A 21,251-nucleotide genomic window follows, 5' to 3' on the forward strand; every position below is an offset into this window, starting at 1 on the left:
TATTTTCATTAAAAATCTAAATTTATAAATCCTATTAAAACTAGAAAATAAATAAAATTTAAAGAAAAATTATTTTAATATAAAAAGTACAATTTTGAAAAAATGAGATGTTTCTTTTGTGTGGATAACAGGGAGGACTGCTGCTGATGGAACTGCTGTAGTCGGACCTGTAAAGAAACAGCACAAAAATATATATGGGTGTTAACATTAGTAACACCCATCTTATACCATTCGCGTATCCACATTTACGGTATATGAACCCCGTATCGAAGAAAACGGCCGGTGTCCGACGCGGTTGAACGCGTACGCGTCGCGCACTCACTTATTGAAATATTACAACATATTTATGCTTCTTTCATATCAGCTGAAGAAATTAATTATATGCAGAATATGTATAGCAATATCTGTAAGACCATAATTGTGTAATATTTCCTACAGATATATACATTTATATTCTGTAATCAGAGCGAATTTGTGTTTGCTGATATGTACTATTCCCTGCAAAGGCAGGAAACATACAGTTATCCATTGACATTGTACTCTGTACACCGCAAAGCAGAGCACAGATAATGGTACCTGATAGATGTTACGTACTCAAGTCTCAAGTACCAAACATTTATGCTGGTTACTGTTAATTCAACATTGAATTGCAATCTTATTACTATTCACCCTAACTGGAACATAAGACCAGAACAATATTATCATTTAAGTGGCTTTTACACTGAAAAATGCCGAGTTATAATGAAGTTAATTAAATTTAATGCAGATGTATTTATAAAATTCATTACAATAAAGAGTAGTAGATATTATAATTGTCACAAGTTATATTCTTACGAGTGCCATATTTTCATAGTATATTACACAGAGAGTTCCTAATCAAAAATAAATTTATGATTTTATGGTTTCAACATTTCCAGTCATTCTAGAAGCTTTCACATACTGCTTCATGCTTTGCCACCCAAACCGTTTCAACCTTGTCCTCAAATCACAATCTCTACAATATGTTGTAAAAACAAATGAATTTTTATCGGAATATAATTTATCTATATAATCTAGAATAAGAACACAAATACTTTAAAAATGGAAGAATATTCTCTTCTGAAAATTACTAGGCGAGTAAAGATACAGGGCAATGTAATGTTTCACAAACGGTTAGTTTACCGGGTTAGAACGGTTGTAACTCTATGTTATTATTTAAATATCTAGGAAAAACATAAAACCCATACAATCTGTGATAAGAGGGAACAGTAAAATGATAATGTAGTAATAAAGTGACATGAAAAAAAAGATTTTAAAAAATTATAAAATTTTACTGAATTTACACTCAGAATAATAAACAAATCAACGTGATGTAAACAGGATAAACATTTTTGAAAAATACGTTCCTAAAGATTTGGAATCGATCGATTCCAGAACATAAATACATTAAATTGACCGTTAAAAAAGAATAAAAGGTAAACATTTTGAGCTACAACAATAGGCTGAAGGTGATTCACAGTGAAAAGTACCATAAATTAAAGCACAATTTAATTATGAAGACGAAAAACAAAGTTTATTAACAGTAGCAAAAACGTTTTTATAATAATATCAATAGAAATAATTTATTCACCTCATCAGAATAGAATTGAACAAAAGAATATTCTTGCATTGGGGGTTGATAACACCATAAATACTGAAATATACTGGTAGATTAAACTAGTGAACGTTATATTTGAAAGAATTACTGGCCTATACGATGTAACAACTTCAATAATAGGATCTGGGTCAAAATAGATTCAAATATCATTAATTATTCTGAAACAAATACAACCGTTTAATTTGTACAATTATAACTAATAGAATCATAATAAGAGAAGTTCATGGGAAAATTCTCAGAAGAATGTAAAATTAAAATAGGAATAAAGCAAAGGGGTAGTTTAAAGCTAATTCTTTTTAACCGTGTCTTAGAAAAATTAAGAGAACGGGAGAAAAAGATGAAAAAAATTGGTACACACCGTGAAATAACACCGGGTTGGAATTTGAAAGTTATTTGAATTAATTGCCAAAACTTTCCTAATGACACTGCAATTTTCTCAAAAAATCTCACACAGTAGGAGAACAAGTAAACGGTATAAAAGAAATCGCAGATAAAGTAGGGTTCAAAATTTCCTTCAATAAAGCATTACTGATAATCAATAACAAAAATTCAATTCAAAATGTGGAAAAATAAACGAAGTTAATAAATTTAAATATCTCTGAGAAATTATCCAAGTTAACGGTTTATATAAAGATGTCAGTCTGTTAAGAACAAGATGATGTTCTTGCATTTTATCTTTATTAAAGGATTCTACTGTGAGCAACTTAAAAAAAGAAAAAATATGATCCAAATAAGGGAAAAAAGAAAACGCCCCTCAAACTGTTTCTCATATAATTAGTAACTAATTATCTTAACCTCAAACAATCAGATTTTAGTTAATTCTTTGAATACTTTGTCGATCGACAAATAAATTAACCAGCAGTTAAGCTTAATGACCTAAATTTAAATATATTATGGCAACATAAGTTTATACTATATGTATAGTATATATTATAGCAACATATATAATATACATAAAAATCCACCACCAGTTAGTTTGCTTATAAACTACCCAAATTAATTGCTAATGGTTAACAGTCAGTAAGTTAGTATATGATTAGTAGTTAAGACACAGATTTTTATAAACTACCCAAATTAATTGTTAATGGTTAATAGTTAGAAGTTAGTGTATATGATTACTAGTTAAGACAGGAGATAGTTAAGACACCGATTTTTTTATGTATATATTAATGTCACCAAAATTAAACAAAGTAAAATTTTTTTAAACATCAACAGAGAAAATATCAATCGGCAACTTTTCTCCAAAGAAATTAAAAATTTAATCTGATTGAGGGGTTAAAATTATAATTATTATTACTGTTATGTGTATGTTTTTATATAAACTATAATTTTAACTTATCCCTTTGTTTATTATTATTATTATTATTGTATGGCCAAATAAAGTAAAAGTTCTTTTTGTTTTTCACGAATGTCCTGATTCTTTTAGTAATCGTTTCATGTTTTATTGTACAATTTATATGTACTTATAAACCCTTCCCGCAAGTTAAAATTTTACAAATTTTAAGTAATTTTTACATATTGGTTAATATTTTTATTTTATTTTTCCACAATTAAATATTAATTGCCTTCTATTTGTAATTTTGGTTTGAATCAACATTCTCAGAGTATATAATCGACTATATACAAATAAACAAATTAAAAATACAAAGAAATTTAGGTACTCGGGTGAAGTTAACAGACCAAAAGAAATGGACAAGGGAACAAACATTGTCAGTACCAGTAAATTCTAACATCCTATGGCCTGCCGAAGAACATATACAATATGAAACATATCACAAGGACGGGCAAGATCAGTTACTATACAACGGTAATCCAAACAGGAATTTTATATGGAGCCAAACGCATAGCTCTGAACAAAGGGGAATAGGTAAATTGGAACCTGCTGAAAGACTGATACAAGGAAAAACAAGGGCCTAGGGCCCACAAAAACTAACGACGGTTGGAAATTAAGGAAGAACGAGAAACTTTACTGGGAAATAAATGCGTAAGCACCACATTAAGTTAAGACTGGCATTTTACAGACATCTGTCAAGAATGAATTTAAACAGGCTTACGAAGAGAATTTTTGACAAGTGTAATGGTGAAAAAATGAGTATTAAGTGGTTCAAGCAAATTAAAGGGGACCTAAGGATAGCAAACATAAATGTGATGGATTTAAAATACAGAAGGTTGCTTATAAAAAAAATCTTAGAATTGAAAGGGATCCAGAAGGAGAAGAAAGAATACGGTAATCGAAAGCGGTCAAAAGAAAGAAGGAAGTTGGACAGTGAAAGAATGAAGGAGTATTGGAGGGCTAAAAAACTAGCCGGTTAACTAATTTTTGTGATTCTACAATGACCGGTGTTGAAAAAAATTGTTTAAAGATTTTATAAGAGGTGATGGTTAAAGTTGATTTGTATCATGTGACTTGCAATCGGTTTCTGTTTCAACTTTCTAGAAATATGGAACTGCATGAAAATTAAACATAAATAATTAATTAATTATTTAAAATGAGAAATAATTCATTTCATAATGATTAAGATCTCTTGTGATAAATGAATGAATATATCTGTTGATAATTAACATATGTAACAATAAAGCTGTGTAAAATTTTTTAGAAAAAAAGTATATTATTTTCAGTCAACCGGAGGGTTTGAAATTGAATTTTCTTTACGTTTTGAGGTACGAGAAGTACTAAAATATCATTCACTTAAAATTTAAGTTCCTTATATACATTAGCGTACATCATTTTCATTGAAACTTAGATATGCTGTAGTAGTGTAACTGAAGTTGTGCGTGTGAAAATTTGATGAAGACCGGTTGAGTTATTGAACTTATGAAGTGCATTGTACTGTGAAAATCAGTGCATTTCAGACTGCGAAATAGCGAAGGTCTCATAAATGAAAAGTTTGTCAAAACTGTGAGAGAATTCATTCTAATTACAGAAGTTTATTGTTTGAAATGTTTGTAGATGTTGTGTATGTGTTAGTATGATTTTTTTGCTAAGAATGCTAGATATCAACAATCAGATTTTAATTAATTGAAAATTACTTTTAAAAATCATGAAAAAATTATAGAAGTATAGATTAAATAATAAGGTCACTTTTGTGTATCTAAAAAGCCTAACAACTTATTTATGTCCTATTTGAATTCCATATTACTAAAATAATATTAGATGAAAAATAATCTGTAAACATGTACAAAAGAATACGTGTAAAACACTACCGATGGTAAATAAATGTAATATTACTGCTAATAACAACTGAATTCATTTTGTTATCTAGGATCTAAAAGTGATCTCAGAACTAATGAAAGCATAATATTACTGCCAACTTATAGCATAATATTCTACTGGTCTCGTTCCATCATTCTAATAAACATTATCTAATTTAAAAATTTTAATTAAACAGTTACTTAAAAAATTCCAGTAATAACTGGTTTTAATTTTAAACCGATGCATTTTTGATTAAATTCACTGAATAATTACATTTTTTCTTTTTTTTTTCTTGAGGAAATGAACTAGCCATTACCCAAAAATTTCTTAAGCTATAGATGCAAATTAAAATTTAAAGCAGCAGTTTATTCACAACAGCCTTTATATGAAAGCTGTCTATGTAAACTGGTGCGTTATCTCAACTGAAATAGTCAGTATATGCAATAATCCTTGGTGCATTTTTTTTTATTAATTATTTCAACAATAATTAATTTTTTTGCATACACCTTTTTTTCAGTATATGTCATAATGCCTAATCCATGCACTTTTCTATTAATTATTTAAACAATAATTAATCTTTCTGCATATACCTTTGTTTTCAGTATATGTCATAATCCCTAATATGCACTTTTCTATTAATTATTTAAACAATAATTAATCTTTCTGCATATACCTTTGTTTTCAGTATATGTCATAATCCCTAATATGCACTTTTCTATTAATTATTTAAACAATAATTAATCTTTCTGCATATACCTTTTTTGTAGTATGTGTAACAATCTTTGGCGTACACATTTTTTATTATAAATAATTTAATTAATAAATTGATAAACATTTTACCAATAAATTAATAGATTGTAAAACTATTTTTCAATAAACTGCATTGCATAATCTTCACCTAATTTAGGCTGTAGCAAATTTCAACTGATTGCATCATCTTTTTTTTTAAATTGTAGGAATTCATTATATTTTAAAAAATATCAATCACGGTATGTAGAGCAAACAGCAGTATATTGAACAAATAAAAAATTATTAGAATTTGCAATTTATAAAAACAAAAATGTTGCCATGAAAGCATGGACAAAAGACTACAGCCTTGAAACAATTTTTTATTAAAAAAATATATCAAATTTAAAAAATGAGAAAATCATATTAACATATAAATGTCATAGCAATAAATATTATATTAAATACAATTTAAATGATTTATCAATCTTCTAATTTTTTAACATTTCAAAGTCTAAAGCACGTGGCTTTATAATAAATCAGTAACCAGTCAAAATTGAATATTAATTTGTATAATGAATTTAAATACTTAACAACTATTATTCCTCGCATAAATATGCTGCTTTTCAATAAGTTTACCCTAATTTTACCTTAAATCCAGGAAAATAACTTTTTAAGCTAATATGACACGACGTGTTCCGTTCATTTATCGACGTAAAATGAACATGTTTTAACAGGTTTGTGGGTTCTACAAAGATTTGAGTCGGGTAACAATCATCCGCGGTCATCTACTTTTGTTTATTAGATTATTTAAAAAAAAATACGTTTATAACTTTTAAATAAATAATATTTGTAAATAAAACTAAATAATATATATTAATTACAATCGGTTAATATTTTTACTTATTTACCTTTTTATACAATTAGGTACTATTTTAAATACAGATCTCTTTATTTAAATTTAAGTTGGCAAAATGAGAGACCGTTGTTTTTTTTATCGGTTTTACTTAACGTGTATAATTATTTGTAACATGATTTTTTTTTACAATAGAAAATTTAATAAATAAAGTTACAAATATAAATAACAAACAACATTAAATAAAAATATTTTCAAAATATACATCTTTAGAAGAAATCCCGTAATCGGGTTAGTCTGATAACCTCATATGTTTCGTGATAACCAAATCATATGTTTTGCGATTTCTAATTTACTTAAACCGTTTTGTCTACCTAACCTACACAAGATAAGTAAACTTACTTATATGAAAAACTATGTTCGTAAAGGTATTAAATTCTTATTGTGTTATTTTAAATTAATTAGTTAAGCTTAAGTATATCAAAAATTAATTAAATTACAAATAATCTTTTTAGTCTTAATGTAGTGGGTTATATTATTTTTTTCCTTCAGTTGTGTGTAACTACTCCTGACAATGTTAAACTGCTGAAAAATTAATTTTATCGTGCGGTTGATACACGCAACCAAAAAATTACTGAATCAGAGATTTATAGGGGGTTAAAAATTAATCCACTTTTATGGAATGAATACAGTATGGGGTTTCCAATACGATAGTATTTAGAAACGTCTTTCATTGAAACTGTTCCGAGATCGACGATTCTTTCCACTTACTTCAATTATTATTTTTTAATTGATTATTGTAGATTTTTATATTAAAAAATATCGTTACATCGTGTCCTCTAACCAGATTTTTTTTTACAGTTTTCTTTTATATAAAAAACGCTTAGCCTTTGAATATAACACCGTCTGATAAAAAAAGTTTTTTTTTATCAAAAACACACTTATCATCATGAATTTGTTTGATGTTCAGAAATATTAATTACTAAATTAATACATCATTTTTCTTTCCGACCCTTCATTATATATGTTACCGCCCTCAGTAAAAATTTAAATTATTACTTTTTTGAATTTATTTGTAGTTATTTTGTAATTTAGATCTGTAATATAAGATGTTTCTGTATTTTAGGTTAATATTATGCAACCTGATCTATTTGTCGGCCTCCGTGGCGCGAGTGGTAGCGTCTCGGCCTTCATCCGGAGGTCCCAGGTTCGAACCCGGTCAGGCATGGCATTTTCACACGCGCTACAAATTGTTCATCTCATTTTTTGAAGCGATAACTTAACTGTGGATCCGGAGGTAAAAAAAAAACTAATCTATTTACACGTTTCATTAATATGTAAGCTCTAATGTCATTTTTATAATACATTTAGCTTCAATTATTGCAATATACGTATAAAATAAAACAGATTGTTAAATTACTGGTTAATATTAATTTTATTATTGTAAACTGTATGAAAATAATAATTTCGAGAAAATAGTACTGTCGGATAAAACGTTCTGGGTTCGATTTCGGGTTACGCTTGACATTATCTTACATTTTTATCAAAATTCATAACGCGAAAAAAAAACAATTTAAAAAAATGCGCGTGATAGTGAGCGGTTAAATTGCGTGGTGCGAGTGATAGCGTCTCGGCCTTTCATCCAGAGGTCGCGAGTTCGAATCCCGGTCAGGCATGATATTTTTACACGCTATAAAATTGCTATTTCATCTCATTCTGTGAAGCGATACATAACGGTTGGTCCAGTGGAAAAGAAAAAAAAATATGCGGGTATTCTGGATGTTGTCATTGCGAGTAAAATAAATTAACTTAAAAAAAAACCGATTATAAATGTTCGTTTAATTCATGTCGGATAACGTTATAAATCAACCTGCAATCATAAACGTTACTGCTTGCCGACGCGCTGTCTACATTTTACTTTGCGATGTGATCACCGTCTCCAATCGCCGCCACACCAGTTCTTGATCAAGGTTAAACTACTAGCGCTGTGCGGTACACCCGTGGGCGTAAAGTACATTTTAACAAAAATAATAATTAACGAATAAATACGCGTACTTACAAGATAAATACGTAAAAGATACTTTTTAATACGATATAATTTATTTCAATATATTGAAATAAGAAAATAAATTTAAAAAATTATAAATATAATTAACAAACTTAACCTACGCTCGCTTCGCTCGCTAGTCAAGGTTAGCGAGTGTAGGTTAACTTTGGGTTAATTCTATTTATAATTATTGCAAATTATAATTTTATTACAAACATAATTATCAACAGACAAATGCCTCATTAACCTTGACCTTTTTCATTTTACCATCAATTCTCCTGCTTAATATTAGCTATAGTAGTATGTTATTTTGTGTATTAAAAAAAAAAAATTATTTTTGATGGCAGGCATTTTACGAAAAATTACCCAAATTGATTCTAAACGGAGTATTTTATAAATATTACAAATGAAATTGAGAGAGTAAAGTATTTCAAAACGCATAGTGATAGAATCATTGTAATAAGTATAAAATCAAAACCTAAACCGACAATGATTGTTAACGTCTATATGCCTACAAGCGCCCATGATGATGATGAGGTAGAGTGTGTATACGAAGAGATTGATGAAGCTATTAAACACGTAAAAGGAGATGAAAATTTAATAATAGTTGGAGATTGGAATGCAAGCATTGGAAAAGGCAAGGAAGGAAATATAGTGGGTGAATACGGGCTGGGCAAAAGGAATGAAAGAGGGGACCAACTTATAGAGTTTTGCACGAAGTATAATTTAGTAATTGCCAACACCCAATTTAAAAATCATAATAGAAGAATATACACTTGGAAAAAGCCAGGCGATACTGCTAGGTATCAGATAGATTTTATCATGGTTAAGCAAAGATTTAGAAATCAACTCGTTGACAGCAAAACTTACCCGGGAGCAGACATTGATAGCGACCATAATTTGGTGATAATGAAATGTAGATTGGGGTTTAAAAACCTGAAGAAAAGGTGTCTGTTGAGTCGGTGGAATTTAGAGAAGCTTGAGGAAGAGGAGGTAAAGAAGATTTTTGAGGAGGACATCGCAAGAGGTCTGAGTAAAAAAGATAAGGTAGAAAATGTAGAAGAAGAATGGGAGAATGTTAAAAAGGAAATTCTTAAATCAGCAGAAGCAAACTTAGGCGGAATAAAGAGAACTGGTAGAAAACCTTGGGTTTCAGACGATATATTGCAGCTGATGGATGAACGTAGAAAATATAAGAATGCTAATGATGAAGAAAGTAAAAGGAACTATCGGCAATTAAGAAATGCTATAAACAGGAAGTGCAAACTGGCGAAAGAAGAGTGGATTAAAGAAAAGTGTTCAGAAGTGGAAAGAGAAATGAACATTGGTAAAATAGATGGAGCATACAGGAAAGTTAAGGAAAATTTTGGGGTACATAAATTAAAATCTAATAATGTGTTAAACAAAGATGGTACACCAATATATAATACGAAAGGTAAAGTCGATAGATGGGTGGAATATATTGAAGATTTTTACGGAGGAAATGAATTAGAAAATGGTGTTATAGAGGAAGAAGAGGAAGTTGAGGAGGATGAAATAGGAGAAACAATACTGAGATCTGAATTTATGAGAGCATTAAAAGATTTAAATGGCAGAAAGGCTCCTGGAATAGACGGAATACCAGTAGAATTACTGCGCAGTGCAGGTGAGGAAGCGATTGATAGATTATACAAACTGGTGTGTAATATTATGAAAAAGGGGAATTTCCGTCAGACTTCAAAAAAAGTGTTATAGTCATGATACCAAAGAAAGCAGGGGCAGATAAATGTGAAGAATACAGAACAATTAGTTTAACTAGTCATGCATCAAAAATCTTAACTAGAATTCTATACAGAAGAATTGAGAGGAGAGTGGAAGAAGTGTTAGGAGAAGACCAATTTGGTTTCAGGAAAAGTATAGGGACAAGGGAAGCAATTTTAGGCCTCAGATTAATAGTAGAAGGAAGATTAAAGAAAAACAAACCAACATACTTGGCGTTTATAGACCTAGAAAAGGCATTCGATAACGTAGACTGCAATAAAATGTTCAGCATTTTAAAAAAATTAGGGTTCAAATACAGAGATAGAAGAACAATTGCTAACATGTACAGGAACCAAACAGCAACAGTAACAATTGAAGAACATAAGAAAGAAGCCGTAATAAGAAAGGGAGTCCGACAAGGATGTTCCCTATCTCCGTTACTTTTTAATCTTTACATGGAACTAGCAGTTAATGATGTTAAAGAACAATTTAGATTCGGAGTAACAGTACAAGGTGAAAAGATAAAGATGCTACAATTGGCTGATGATATAGTAATTCTAGCCCAGAGTAAAAAGGATTTAGAAGAAACAATGAACGGCATAGATGAAGTCCTACGCAAGAACTATCGCATGAAAATAAACAAGAACAAAACAAAAGTAATGAAATGTAGTATAAATAACAAAGATGGACCACTGAATGTGAAAATAGGAGGAGAAAAGATTATGGAGGTAGAAGAATTTTGTTATTTGGGAAGTAGTATTACTAAAGATGGACGAAGCAGGAGCGATATAAAATGCAGAATAGCACAAGCTAAACGAGCCTTCAGTAAGAAATATAATTTGTTTACATCAAAAATTAATTTAAATGTCAGGAAAAGATTTTTGAAAGTGTAAGTTTGGAGTGTCGCTTTATTAAGTTTAATAACTTAAGAATTGAACTGAGGATATATAAATGTAATAAAATTTAATTATTATAATCAGTGAGGTAAACTATGAGAAAGTCATAATTATTCCAATTTAATCTAAATTTTTTTTTCAAGAAGTGAAAAACACCTGAAGGTAGTATGATCTCTGATAATTTTTATTATCAGAATTTGCAGTTACAGAAAAAATACTATTTTACTGTAGGAGGTACATTTAGGTTCCAGTCTAAAATAATATAATCAAATGAAATAAAATAAATAAAATAGTTAATTTTTTATGTATAATACATTAATAAGTTCTTCTGTTACAGGTGTCTGGTGGATTCTGGTGCAATTGGAAAAGTAGAAGATCGTAAAGTGACATGTACTATAACCAATCCATCTCGGTCTCTCACAGAAAACCATATTACTTCACTTGCTGATGGAACATACCGAATCGGTTGTTATACACCATTTGAAGAAGGTATTGGTTCTACTATATTAAGTGAATTTTTTAACAGTTATAAAAATTAGTTAATGTTCAAGGTTTTCTAAAAGGGTGAAGCTAACTGAATAATATAACCAGTCTATTGTTAGGTTTGTCTACATTTAAATAATAGAATGAAATAGATAAAAAAGAGTAAATTAATGAAATTAGGTATTTAAAAAAAACTTGAGAACCGTTTCTATTAATTGGCAGTATTTTCTGTAAATGTAAGTGTTAGATTACCTTTTCGTTGGATTTCTTAGAATATATTAGTACAAGTTCAGGAATGCATTTGTTAGCATGAAATATTGTTTGCTGTTTTTACTTTACTTTTGATTTCATTATCTCTTTTTTAATTTTTATAATCAAAATAACAAATTTATTTCAATCACCTTTCTCATTTTGGTTTTAATGTTTTATTGTTTACATAATGCGTTTAATTAGACTAATATTCACAGTATTATTTAATTAACTGCATATTCTGATGTACATAATAAACATTTCTGATTGAAGCATAGGTGTGTAAAAAGGTATGCTTACATTATTTATATAATTTTAAAAATGCTGCCTGTTAATAGAAAAGATTCAAAGTTGTCATTACAACTTTTCAAAACCACCATTAAATGAGTAAAAAATTGTTTTTGAAATTTCTACTGTCATCATAAGGGTTCAAGAGAAACCATAAAAATATGTAACTTTGTGTACATGACAATTTTTATTTGCAAAGATTTATTTGTGTGATTGTTGAATAAGTTTCTTTCTAAAGTGTTTTTATTGCTAATTTTTATAAAATCATATTTATTCTGTCATTCATTGTAGAGGAACATAATTGTGTTTTTAAAGAGAAAAAAAAACATCCATCAATTTTGTGTTTTAGTAACACTTTTCTTTACATGGAGAGAAAAGTCAAATTTTCTGTTGTTTTAAGTTTGTTATTTTTGAATATTTTACTTATGTTTTTAAGGCGTGCAAGGTGATTTTTATTTGCTGTGGTCATACAATTTACACATGCACAGGGACATGAGGAAGTGATCTGTGTATTTGTTACAATAATTTGATAAATTCATTTTGTTATGTGTGCTAAATCAATTTATTATATTTGTCAACTTCTTGATGTCCTTGGAAGGTCAGAAGAGTTTCTGAAAGTGTTATGATGAAAGTGTCCATTCAGTGTAAATATGTCTTGGTTTGCCATTAAAATTGTTTTGTTTGGAACTACCATATTTAAAGTTATCAACTGTTTAAAATTTATCTCCTTCAAGAAAAACAATGAAAAATTTGTTGTTCTTTCAACGGATTATCTAATAAAAATAAATCTGTGGTGACTGAGCTCTTTTATAATCTAAATTCGTATAAAAAATTATGTTAGAATCTCTTTTTTTTTAGTTATTCTCACTTACTCTCCTTTGTTACTCTTTTTACTCAACTGATGTCAAAAATTTTAGATTTCCTAACTCTTCATATTTAAGTAATAACATTGGGGAATAAAAAGTAATTTTTTTTTGTCCCTAGGAAGAAAAATATGTATTTCTAATAGTATTTTTTCTATTGAATTTAAATCTGATATTGGTTTTTTCCCATTACACAAGGTTTCTGAGAGACAAGCATCTATAATTTCAAACATTTTAATACTTTTTGCATTCTTAATTACACAATATTCAAATATTTGACTCATCTAGAAAGTAAGAAATGATGATTTTCTGCTATATTTTGATTGTGCAGCATTCCTCTTGATGGTCCAGCAATAATCGGCCAGCATATTAGGATTCCATTTTCCTTGATACATCTTTTCCATAGCTGAAATCTGATGAAAGTGTACCTCATTCTCATTGCTCACTGTGCCAAGATTTTCTGGGAAGAAATCTAGGTGTAAGTGCAGGAAGTGTGCCTTTACGAACATATTATAACCCAAATTTTTAAAAGATCATTGACAGTATCACGGTAATTTTCCTCCTTTGGATTTCCCAAAAAACTCTTGAGTAACATTTTTGAATGTTTGCCAATCTGTTTTCTCTGGTGGATTCAATATTTCCTCAAACTTTTCATCATGCATTAGTGGTCATATTTGTGGACCCACAAATATTCCTCCTTTAATTTTTATATCACTAATTTTAGGAAACTTCTGTTTTAAGTACATGAAACCACGAGTATTGTCCATGTCCTTGACAAAATTCTTCATTAATCTTAGTTTGATGTGTAACATTGGTAGATACACATTTTTAAGATTACACAATGGGTCATGTTTCACATCTTTCTGTTCAGGAATGAGTGATTCGCGTTTAGGCCACTTTTTTTTCTAAGGAAATGGTTTTTTCTGTCCCTACTATCCCATTTACACAAAAAACAGCAGTACTTTGTGTAACCGAGCTGCAGACCAAGAATAAGTGCAATTACCTTCAAATCACCACAAATATTCCATTCATAACACTGGATATTGAAGCTTTTCCAATATAAATTTAAAGTTTTTATATGTTTCTTTCATACTAGCAGAGTTAGCCGCAGATACTATGGGAATTTGTTGCCATTATGCAGAAACACAACTTTTAAGCTAACTCTAGAGTAATCGGTGAACAAGTGCCATTCTGTTGGTTTATGTTCATTACAAAGTGTCTCCATAAGAAAAGAAATGTCATTATAAAATACTAAGCCATTTTCTTCAGAAAAATAGTCTTTAAATTCAGAATAACGATTACGATAAGTACATATCTTTGTATTCTTTTGAAGAAGATTCCATCCTTTTAGCTGGGAAGCAAGCATTTCAGACTGTTTTTTGGATAATTTTTAATCTTGTATGAGATCGTTAAGATTTTCTTGAGTCAGTAAATGAGGATCAGATGAACTGCTTTGTTCAAAAATTGTATCACCAGAATCTGTTTCTTTTTCTTCCTTACTTCCATCAGACTCTGAGCTCACTTCATCTAATGTCACATGCTCTGGAGGCTTTACTATGGGCAATTCTTTCCAGTGTCGAACTGGTCTTATTGCAGATTGCAAGTTAGGGTACACCACTGTATGTTTTGATTTTGACGTAATCCCTTTAATATTTATTAAGCAGAAATAACAGTCAGAAGAGTGATCTTTGGGTTCTCTCCAAATCATAGGGATAGTAATTGGCATGTGGCCTGTGCCATTTTTTCATGCAGTGAGAAGCCTACAACACAATAAATAATAGATATGTGGGGCCCAGGCCCTTGTTTGTTCCCCGACTTTACACCCAAAATAAAGTTCACAACACTTTTTTACTATTGGAGTAAGTTTTCCATCTTACTTGAGTGTCACTTCACTACATACATAACAAAAATTGTTAGGATGATTTAAACAAACTTAGGCATTTTGTAACTAACATCTAATTAAAAGAAATAAAGTTGTAAATACGTAATACACAATAATTCAGATATATAAAAGACTCACAATGACGTGTTTACTGGTTCACTACTATCTCACAACTGGCATCGTTCTGATGAATGTGGGCTACAATAGATCACGTATGTACATGTCTGTACACATCTGAACCTACACAACAGTAGCAACACTAATCTTTGAGTTAGCTCATTTGGTCCCATCATATTTACAATGTTCTAGGAGCTTTTACTTGACAATAGACAAATGGACGAAAAAATGTTTTAAAATATTAAAAAAAAATTAAAATAACAAAAATCTGTAAGCGACGGAGAAATTCCGACTACATATTTGAAAACAGTTTAAAAAACCATTTTAAGTACACCTACTGGTACTCGTGAGACAAGAATCTTGTTGGCCACTGTAATTGGTGGGAGGCATCCCTTCATTGAATGCCTTACCTACATAAGAACAACTATATGTTAAAACATTATTTTCTACACTACAGTGAAAGGTCATTTATATGCATCTTTTAAAAGTTAAAGTTCTTTGTAATATTTACTTTTGACTGCAGTGTATTTTATTTTTTGTTTTGAAATAATTTCATTTTTTGATACAACTTTTTCATTTTAGGTCGACATACTATTGATATTCTATATGATGGTCTTGCGATTCCTGGTTCTCCATTTGTTGTAAATGTAAGAAGAGGATGTGACCCCAGCAAGTGCAGAGCATTTGGACAGAGGCATTGTGAACAAAGCAAATATGTTTACTGACGAAACAAAAAGTAACTAAACTTTCATCTTAATGTTTTAACTGAATGGATAATGTTTTTCAGTATTTATAAATGATGATTTATTTCTTCTTAATAAGCTTTATAAATGTTTAACATCACATTCATTTTACATGTTATGTTAAAAAAATATTCTGTATGTCCTCAAATTAGGTCAAATTATTTTATATTAATTTAATTTTAATTGTTATTATATTATATATTTTTTTCTTGTATATATTCTTTAGCCTATTATTTTGTAAATACCTGTCTTTTTAGTTTGATTTATTAGTTTACAAATGATGTTTCTTTTATAGGTGCTGGTACTGGTGGATTAGGCTTAGCTATTGAAGAACCTTCTGAAGCAAAAATGACTTGTAAGGATAATAGAGATGGATCTTGTTCTGTTGAATACATACCAAATGAACCTGGTGATTATGATGTCAGTATAAAATTTGCTGACAAACATATACCTGGCTCTCCATTCAAGGTAAAAATTCATAAATGAACTTTAGTTTTTTTGTGTGAATTAATTTTTTCAAATGCACTGATTCTTGTTGATTATAGTAAATTTTGGTTTTAAATAGTTTTGCATCAAGTGTGGTGGGATCAGTAATTGATTGTATTGTTAGTGCTTAGTTTCTTTCTATTAACCTTATATATTTTGAATGTATATATATATATATATGTATAATTTTTTTTTGTTGAAAATTCAAATAATTCATTAACATATTGACCACTGTGCTAATAAAATTTAAATAAAATAAAATAAAATAAAATATAACCCACCAAAACACAGTAAATAGATAAGTTATACTATACTATATTAATTCCAAGAATCGATTTTCACAGGATCCCACATCTTCAGTTGTTATTAAATTATATAATTATATTAAAACATATTTATTACTGGACTGCAGAATTTGCATATTTGTCCATAATAAATTTCAAAATTTTCAATAAATAATTTCAACAAATCATAAATAAATATGTTTTTATACAAAATATATTTATTAAAAAATAAGACCCCTTTGATTGTAAGTTTTGCAGGCAAATTTTAGAAAAAAAAAATTTGTGAATGTTAGACCCGTCAGTTTGACAGGCTGTAATTTCTAGGAAAACAGTTCTTCGGGAATTTTCTTTCTTGTTGGCCAAGGACAAATTTTACACTTTCAGATGTTTGCAAAACAATGGTATGATATTTGACGGAGGGGTAGAAGGTGAGACGACCTTTACACAGTGGCAGCTTCAATCCTACTACCCGAGTTCTTTTTACTAGTAAGACAAGACCTTTGGTTAGAACAGTAGCAACTTTATGGAAAGTGAGTTTCTCTTGCATTGTGTCTGCGTTACTGGTAAAGTGAATTCATGGAAAACTTTCACTGTAGGGTTTAAGTTAGAAGTTTTGGAATTCGTTGAATAAATGGTGTGCGAGCAGCAGGTCGAGAGTAATCGATACATCCAAACATGATATGTTACTTAGTAAGCTACCTTACTACTACAAGTGAAAGTTGTGAAACATATGGCATATCATTGCTCGCAACAAGTAGATGTAGCTGTTTAATATAAAAACATATATGGCACATTTTTATATAATGTATATTTCAGCTATGTAGTTATTACTACTGCTTTTGTAATAATTAAATATACTTGTTTATTTTAACGCTTCTATGATTGTGGTAATTAATGTATTTCTTTTATGTTTACAGATTTTAATTTAGCTTACTTACAGCGACATGGATTCAACACACCGCTTTTATTTAAAGAGAAAACTGGGCTGGTATTGCAAGTACCTAGGGCAAATTTTACTGTTAATGATGTCCGTATGTGTGTTGGTGAGTATATAAAATTAATTTTCGTTATGAAGATCATCATTTCTAATGTGTTGTATATTAATTCTAAGTCATAATCTCTCAGTTTTCATTAATATTATCCAGTCCTCTTGAATTTATTTCTCTTAATATTGTTTTTTAATTGTCTTCAGTTATTTGACTGGTTTAATGCAGCTTCCCAAGATTCCCAATCAAGTGCCAGTTGTTTCATGTTTGTATGCCTCCCTACATCCCTAACAATTTGTTTTACATATTCCAAATGTTACCTGCCTTCAGGGTTTTTCCCTTCTACCTGTCCCTCCAATATCAAAGCGACTATTCCAGGATGCCTTAAGATGTGGCCTATAAGTTTGTCTCTTCTTTTAACTATTTTTCCAAATGCTTCTTTCTTCATCAATTTGCCATGACACCTCTTCATTTGTCACTTTATCCATCCATCTGATCTTAACATTCTTCTATAGCACTGCATTTCAAAAGCTTCTAATCTTTTCTTCTCAAGTACTCTGATCATCCATCCAAGTTTCACTTCCATATAAAGCGATGCTCCAGACACATACTTTCAAAAATGTCTTCCTGTTGTCTAAATTAATTTTTGATGTAAAGAAATTATATTTCTGACTGAAAGCTCATTTTGCCTGTACTATTTGACATTTTATGTCGCTTCTGCTTCATCCATCTTTAGTAATTCTACTTCCCAAATAATAAAATTCTTCTACCCCCATAATCTTTTCTCTTCCTAATTTTATATTCAGTGGTTTACCTAAGTTATTTCTAATACATTTCATTACTGTCGTTTTGTTCTTGTTTATTTGTATGCAGTTCTTGCATAGGATGAATGGCATGGATGAAGATCCATGCCATTCATTGTTTCTTTTAAATAATTTTTACTTTTAGTTAGAATTACTATATCATCAGCAAATCATAGCATCTTTATCTTTTCACCTTACACTGTTACTCTGGATTCTAAATTGTTCTTAAACATCATTAACTCCTAGTTCTATGTAAAGATTAAAAAGTAACAGGGATAGGGACCATCCTTGTCAGACTCTTGTTTTATTAGGGCTTCTTTCTTATGCTCTTCGATTATTACTGTTGCAGTTTTGTTCCTGTAAATGTTAGCAATTGTTCTTGTATCTCTATACTTGAACCTAAATTTTTTTAAATAATGAACATTTTATTCCAGTCTACGTTATCAAATGCCTTTTGTAAGTCTATAAATGCCATGTATGTTGGTTTGCTTTTTTGATCTTCCTTCTACTATTAATCTGAGCACTAAAATTGCTTCCCTTGTCCCTATACTTTTCCTGAAACCAATATGTCCTTCTCCTAACACTTCTTCCATTCTCCTCTCATTCTTCTGTACAGAATTCTAGTTAAGATTTTTTATGCATGAGTAGTTAAGCTAATTGTTCTGTACTCTTCACATCTATCTGATTCTACTTTCTTTGATATCATGTCATAACACTCTTTTTGAAGTCTGATGGAACTTTCCCTTTTTAATAAATATTTCACACCAGTTTGTATATACTTCCTCACCTGCACTGCAAAGTAATTCTGCAGGTATCCCATCTATCAAAGGAGCCTTTCTGCCATTCAAATCTTTTAGTGTTCTATTAAATTCAGATCTCAGTATTGTAAATCTTTTTTCATCCTCTTTAACTTCCTCTTCTTTCTCTATAACACCAGTTTCTAATTCATTTTCTCCATATAACTCTTCAATTTATATCACCCACCTATTGACCTTTTCTTTCATAGTATAAATCGGTGTGCCATATTTATTTAACACATTATTAGATTTTAACTTATGTTCTACAAAATTCTCCTTGTCATTCCTGTATGCTCTGTCTATTTTACCGATGATCATTTCTCTTTCCACTTCTGAACACTTTTCTTTAATCCGCTACTCTTTTGCTAATTTGCACTTCCTGTTTATGGTATTTCTTAAATTGTGGATAGTTCCTTTTACCTTCTTCGTCACTAGCATTCTTTCTACGTTCAACCATCAGTTGCAATATATCCTCTGATATCCAAGGTTTTCTACAAGTTTTCTTTGTTCCGCCTAAATTCGCTTCTGCTGATTTAAGAATTCCCTTTTTAACATTTTTCCATTCTTCTTCTGCATGTTTTAACTTATCTTTTTTATTCAGACCTCTTGCGATGTCCTCCTCAAAAATCTTATTTACCTACTCTTCCTCAAGCTTCTCTAAATTCTACCGATTCATCTGACACCTTTTCTTCAGGTTTTTTAAACCCCAATCTACATTTCATTATCACTAAAGTATGGTCGCTATCAATGTCTGCTCCTAAATATGCTTTGCAGTTGACGAGTTGATTTCTAAATCTTGTTTAACCATGATATAATCTATCTGATACCTTGCAGTATTGCCCAGCTTTTTTCATGTATATATTCTTCTATTATGCTTTTGAAACAGGGTGTTTGTAATTACTAAGCTGTACTTCATGCAGAACTGAATAAGTCGGTCCGCTCTTTCATTCCTTTTTCCCAGCCCATATTCACCCACAGTATTTCCTACCTTGCCTTTTACGATGCTTGCATTCCAGTCTCCAACTATTATTAAATTTTCATCCCCTTTTATGTATTTAATTGCTTCGTCAATTTCTTTGTATATACTCTACCTCATCATCATTGTTATGGGCACTTGCTACAGGCATATAGATGTTAACAATCGTCGGCTTAGGTTTTGATTTTATCCTTATTACAATGATTAATATCTCTCCCCTATCTTCTTGTTCATTATGAAACCTACTCCTTCCTGCCCTTTATTTGATGCTGAGTTAATTATTCTAAATTTCCCAGACAAAAAGTCATTTCACTCTTTAAATTTTGTAACGTATCAACCTATTTTAGACTTATAACATTCCATGCTATGACTTGTAAAACATTATTTTTTAATTTTCTGTAGTCCCTATCCGGAGATCCAAATGGGGGACTAGTTTACCAAGGAAGGCGTCTCCATCTTTGTTACATGAAAATACAGAGAGCTGCATTTTCTTGGAAAAATAACACCTGTAGTTTTCCATTGTTCTTAGCTTCGCAGTGCTCATAAGATTGAGTGATGTTGATATGATCATTTAATTTCTCCAAACCTGTGCCCTTAACAACTACTGAATGAGCTTCTGCCCTCTTTCAGGAATCATTCTTTTGTCTGGCTCTCAACAGATACCTCTCCAATATGGTTGCACCTTTGTTCCAGCTACTTTGTATCACTGAGCACTCAAGCCCCCTCACCATCAGCAAGGTCTCATGATTCATAGAGGAAGTCTTTTAATACAGCTATTTTTAACCACACTATTAAAGTCTGGTGTAAATTAAGAGTAGCCAACTGTTCAGAAATTGTTAATGTCATATTCCTGTAGGTTGCAATAGTGTCTTGGCACATTACCTGAAGTTAAACACCGGTTCATCTTCAGTAACAAATTGGACTCTGTAATATAAAATCTGGAAAGTTGTATCGCTAGTGATTTTATTATTATTTTTCTGTTTTTCTAATTAAATTTATTTTAACTTTTTCTTTTTCTTCTGTTCTCTCTTATATATTTTTTTTTTTTTTTTTTTACTTCTGCACCAATCAAAGTCAGTTCTGGGTACCATTATTGTTACAGGACGTCTGTTTTGTTGGAACATTCCTATATGCAATGAAATTAGAATTTGAAACTAGGATCCCAAAAATTACAGCTTAGTTAACCGGTCACTGGGTATC

General features: G+C 30.1%; 1 protein-coding gene across 3 annotated transcripts in view; it reads left to right on the forward strand.

The window, feature by feature from the left end:
* Nucleotides 1–21,251, forward strand: part of LOC142320369 (filamin-A-like) — a 78,665-nt gene that overhangs the window by 55,020 nt on the left and 2,394 nt on the right. For all 3 annotated transcript variants that reach the window (XM_075358074.1, XM_075358075.1, XM_075358076.1), the window contains exons 3-7: nt 7,538–7,708; nt 11,432–11,583; nt 15,559–15,712; nt 16,015–16,187; nt 17,407–17,532. In XM_075358074.1, the coding sequence (XP_075214189.1) occupies nt 15,691–15,712; nt 16,015–16,187; nt 17,407–17,418 (207 nt within the window). In that variant the 5' untranslated portion in view covers nt 7,538–7,708; nt 11,432–11,583; nt 15,559–15,690 and the 3' untranslated portion in view covers nt 17,419–17,532. The remainder of the gene's footprint in view (nt 1–7,537; nt 7,709–11,431; nt 11,584–15,558; nt 15,713–16,014; nt 16,188–17,406; nt 17,533–21,251) is intronic.

The sequence above is a fragment of the Lycorma delicatula genome, chromosome 2, assembly GCF_047948215.1.
Source record: "Lycorma delicatula isolate Av1 chromosome 2, ASM4794821v1, whole genome shotgun sequence".
In the NCBI taxonomy this organism is placed as follows: domain Eukaryota; kingdom Metazoa; phylum Arthropoda; class Insecta; order Hemiptera; family Fulgoridae; genus Lycorma; species Lycorma delicatula.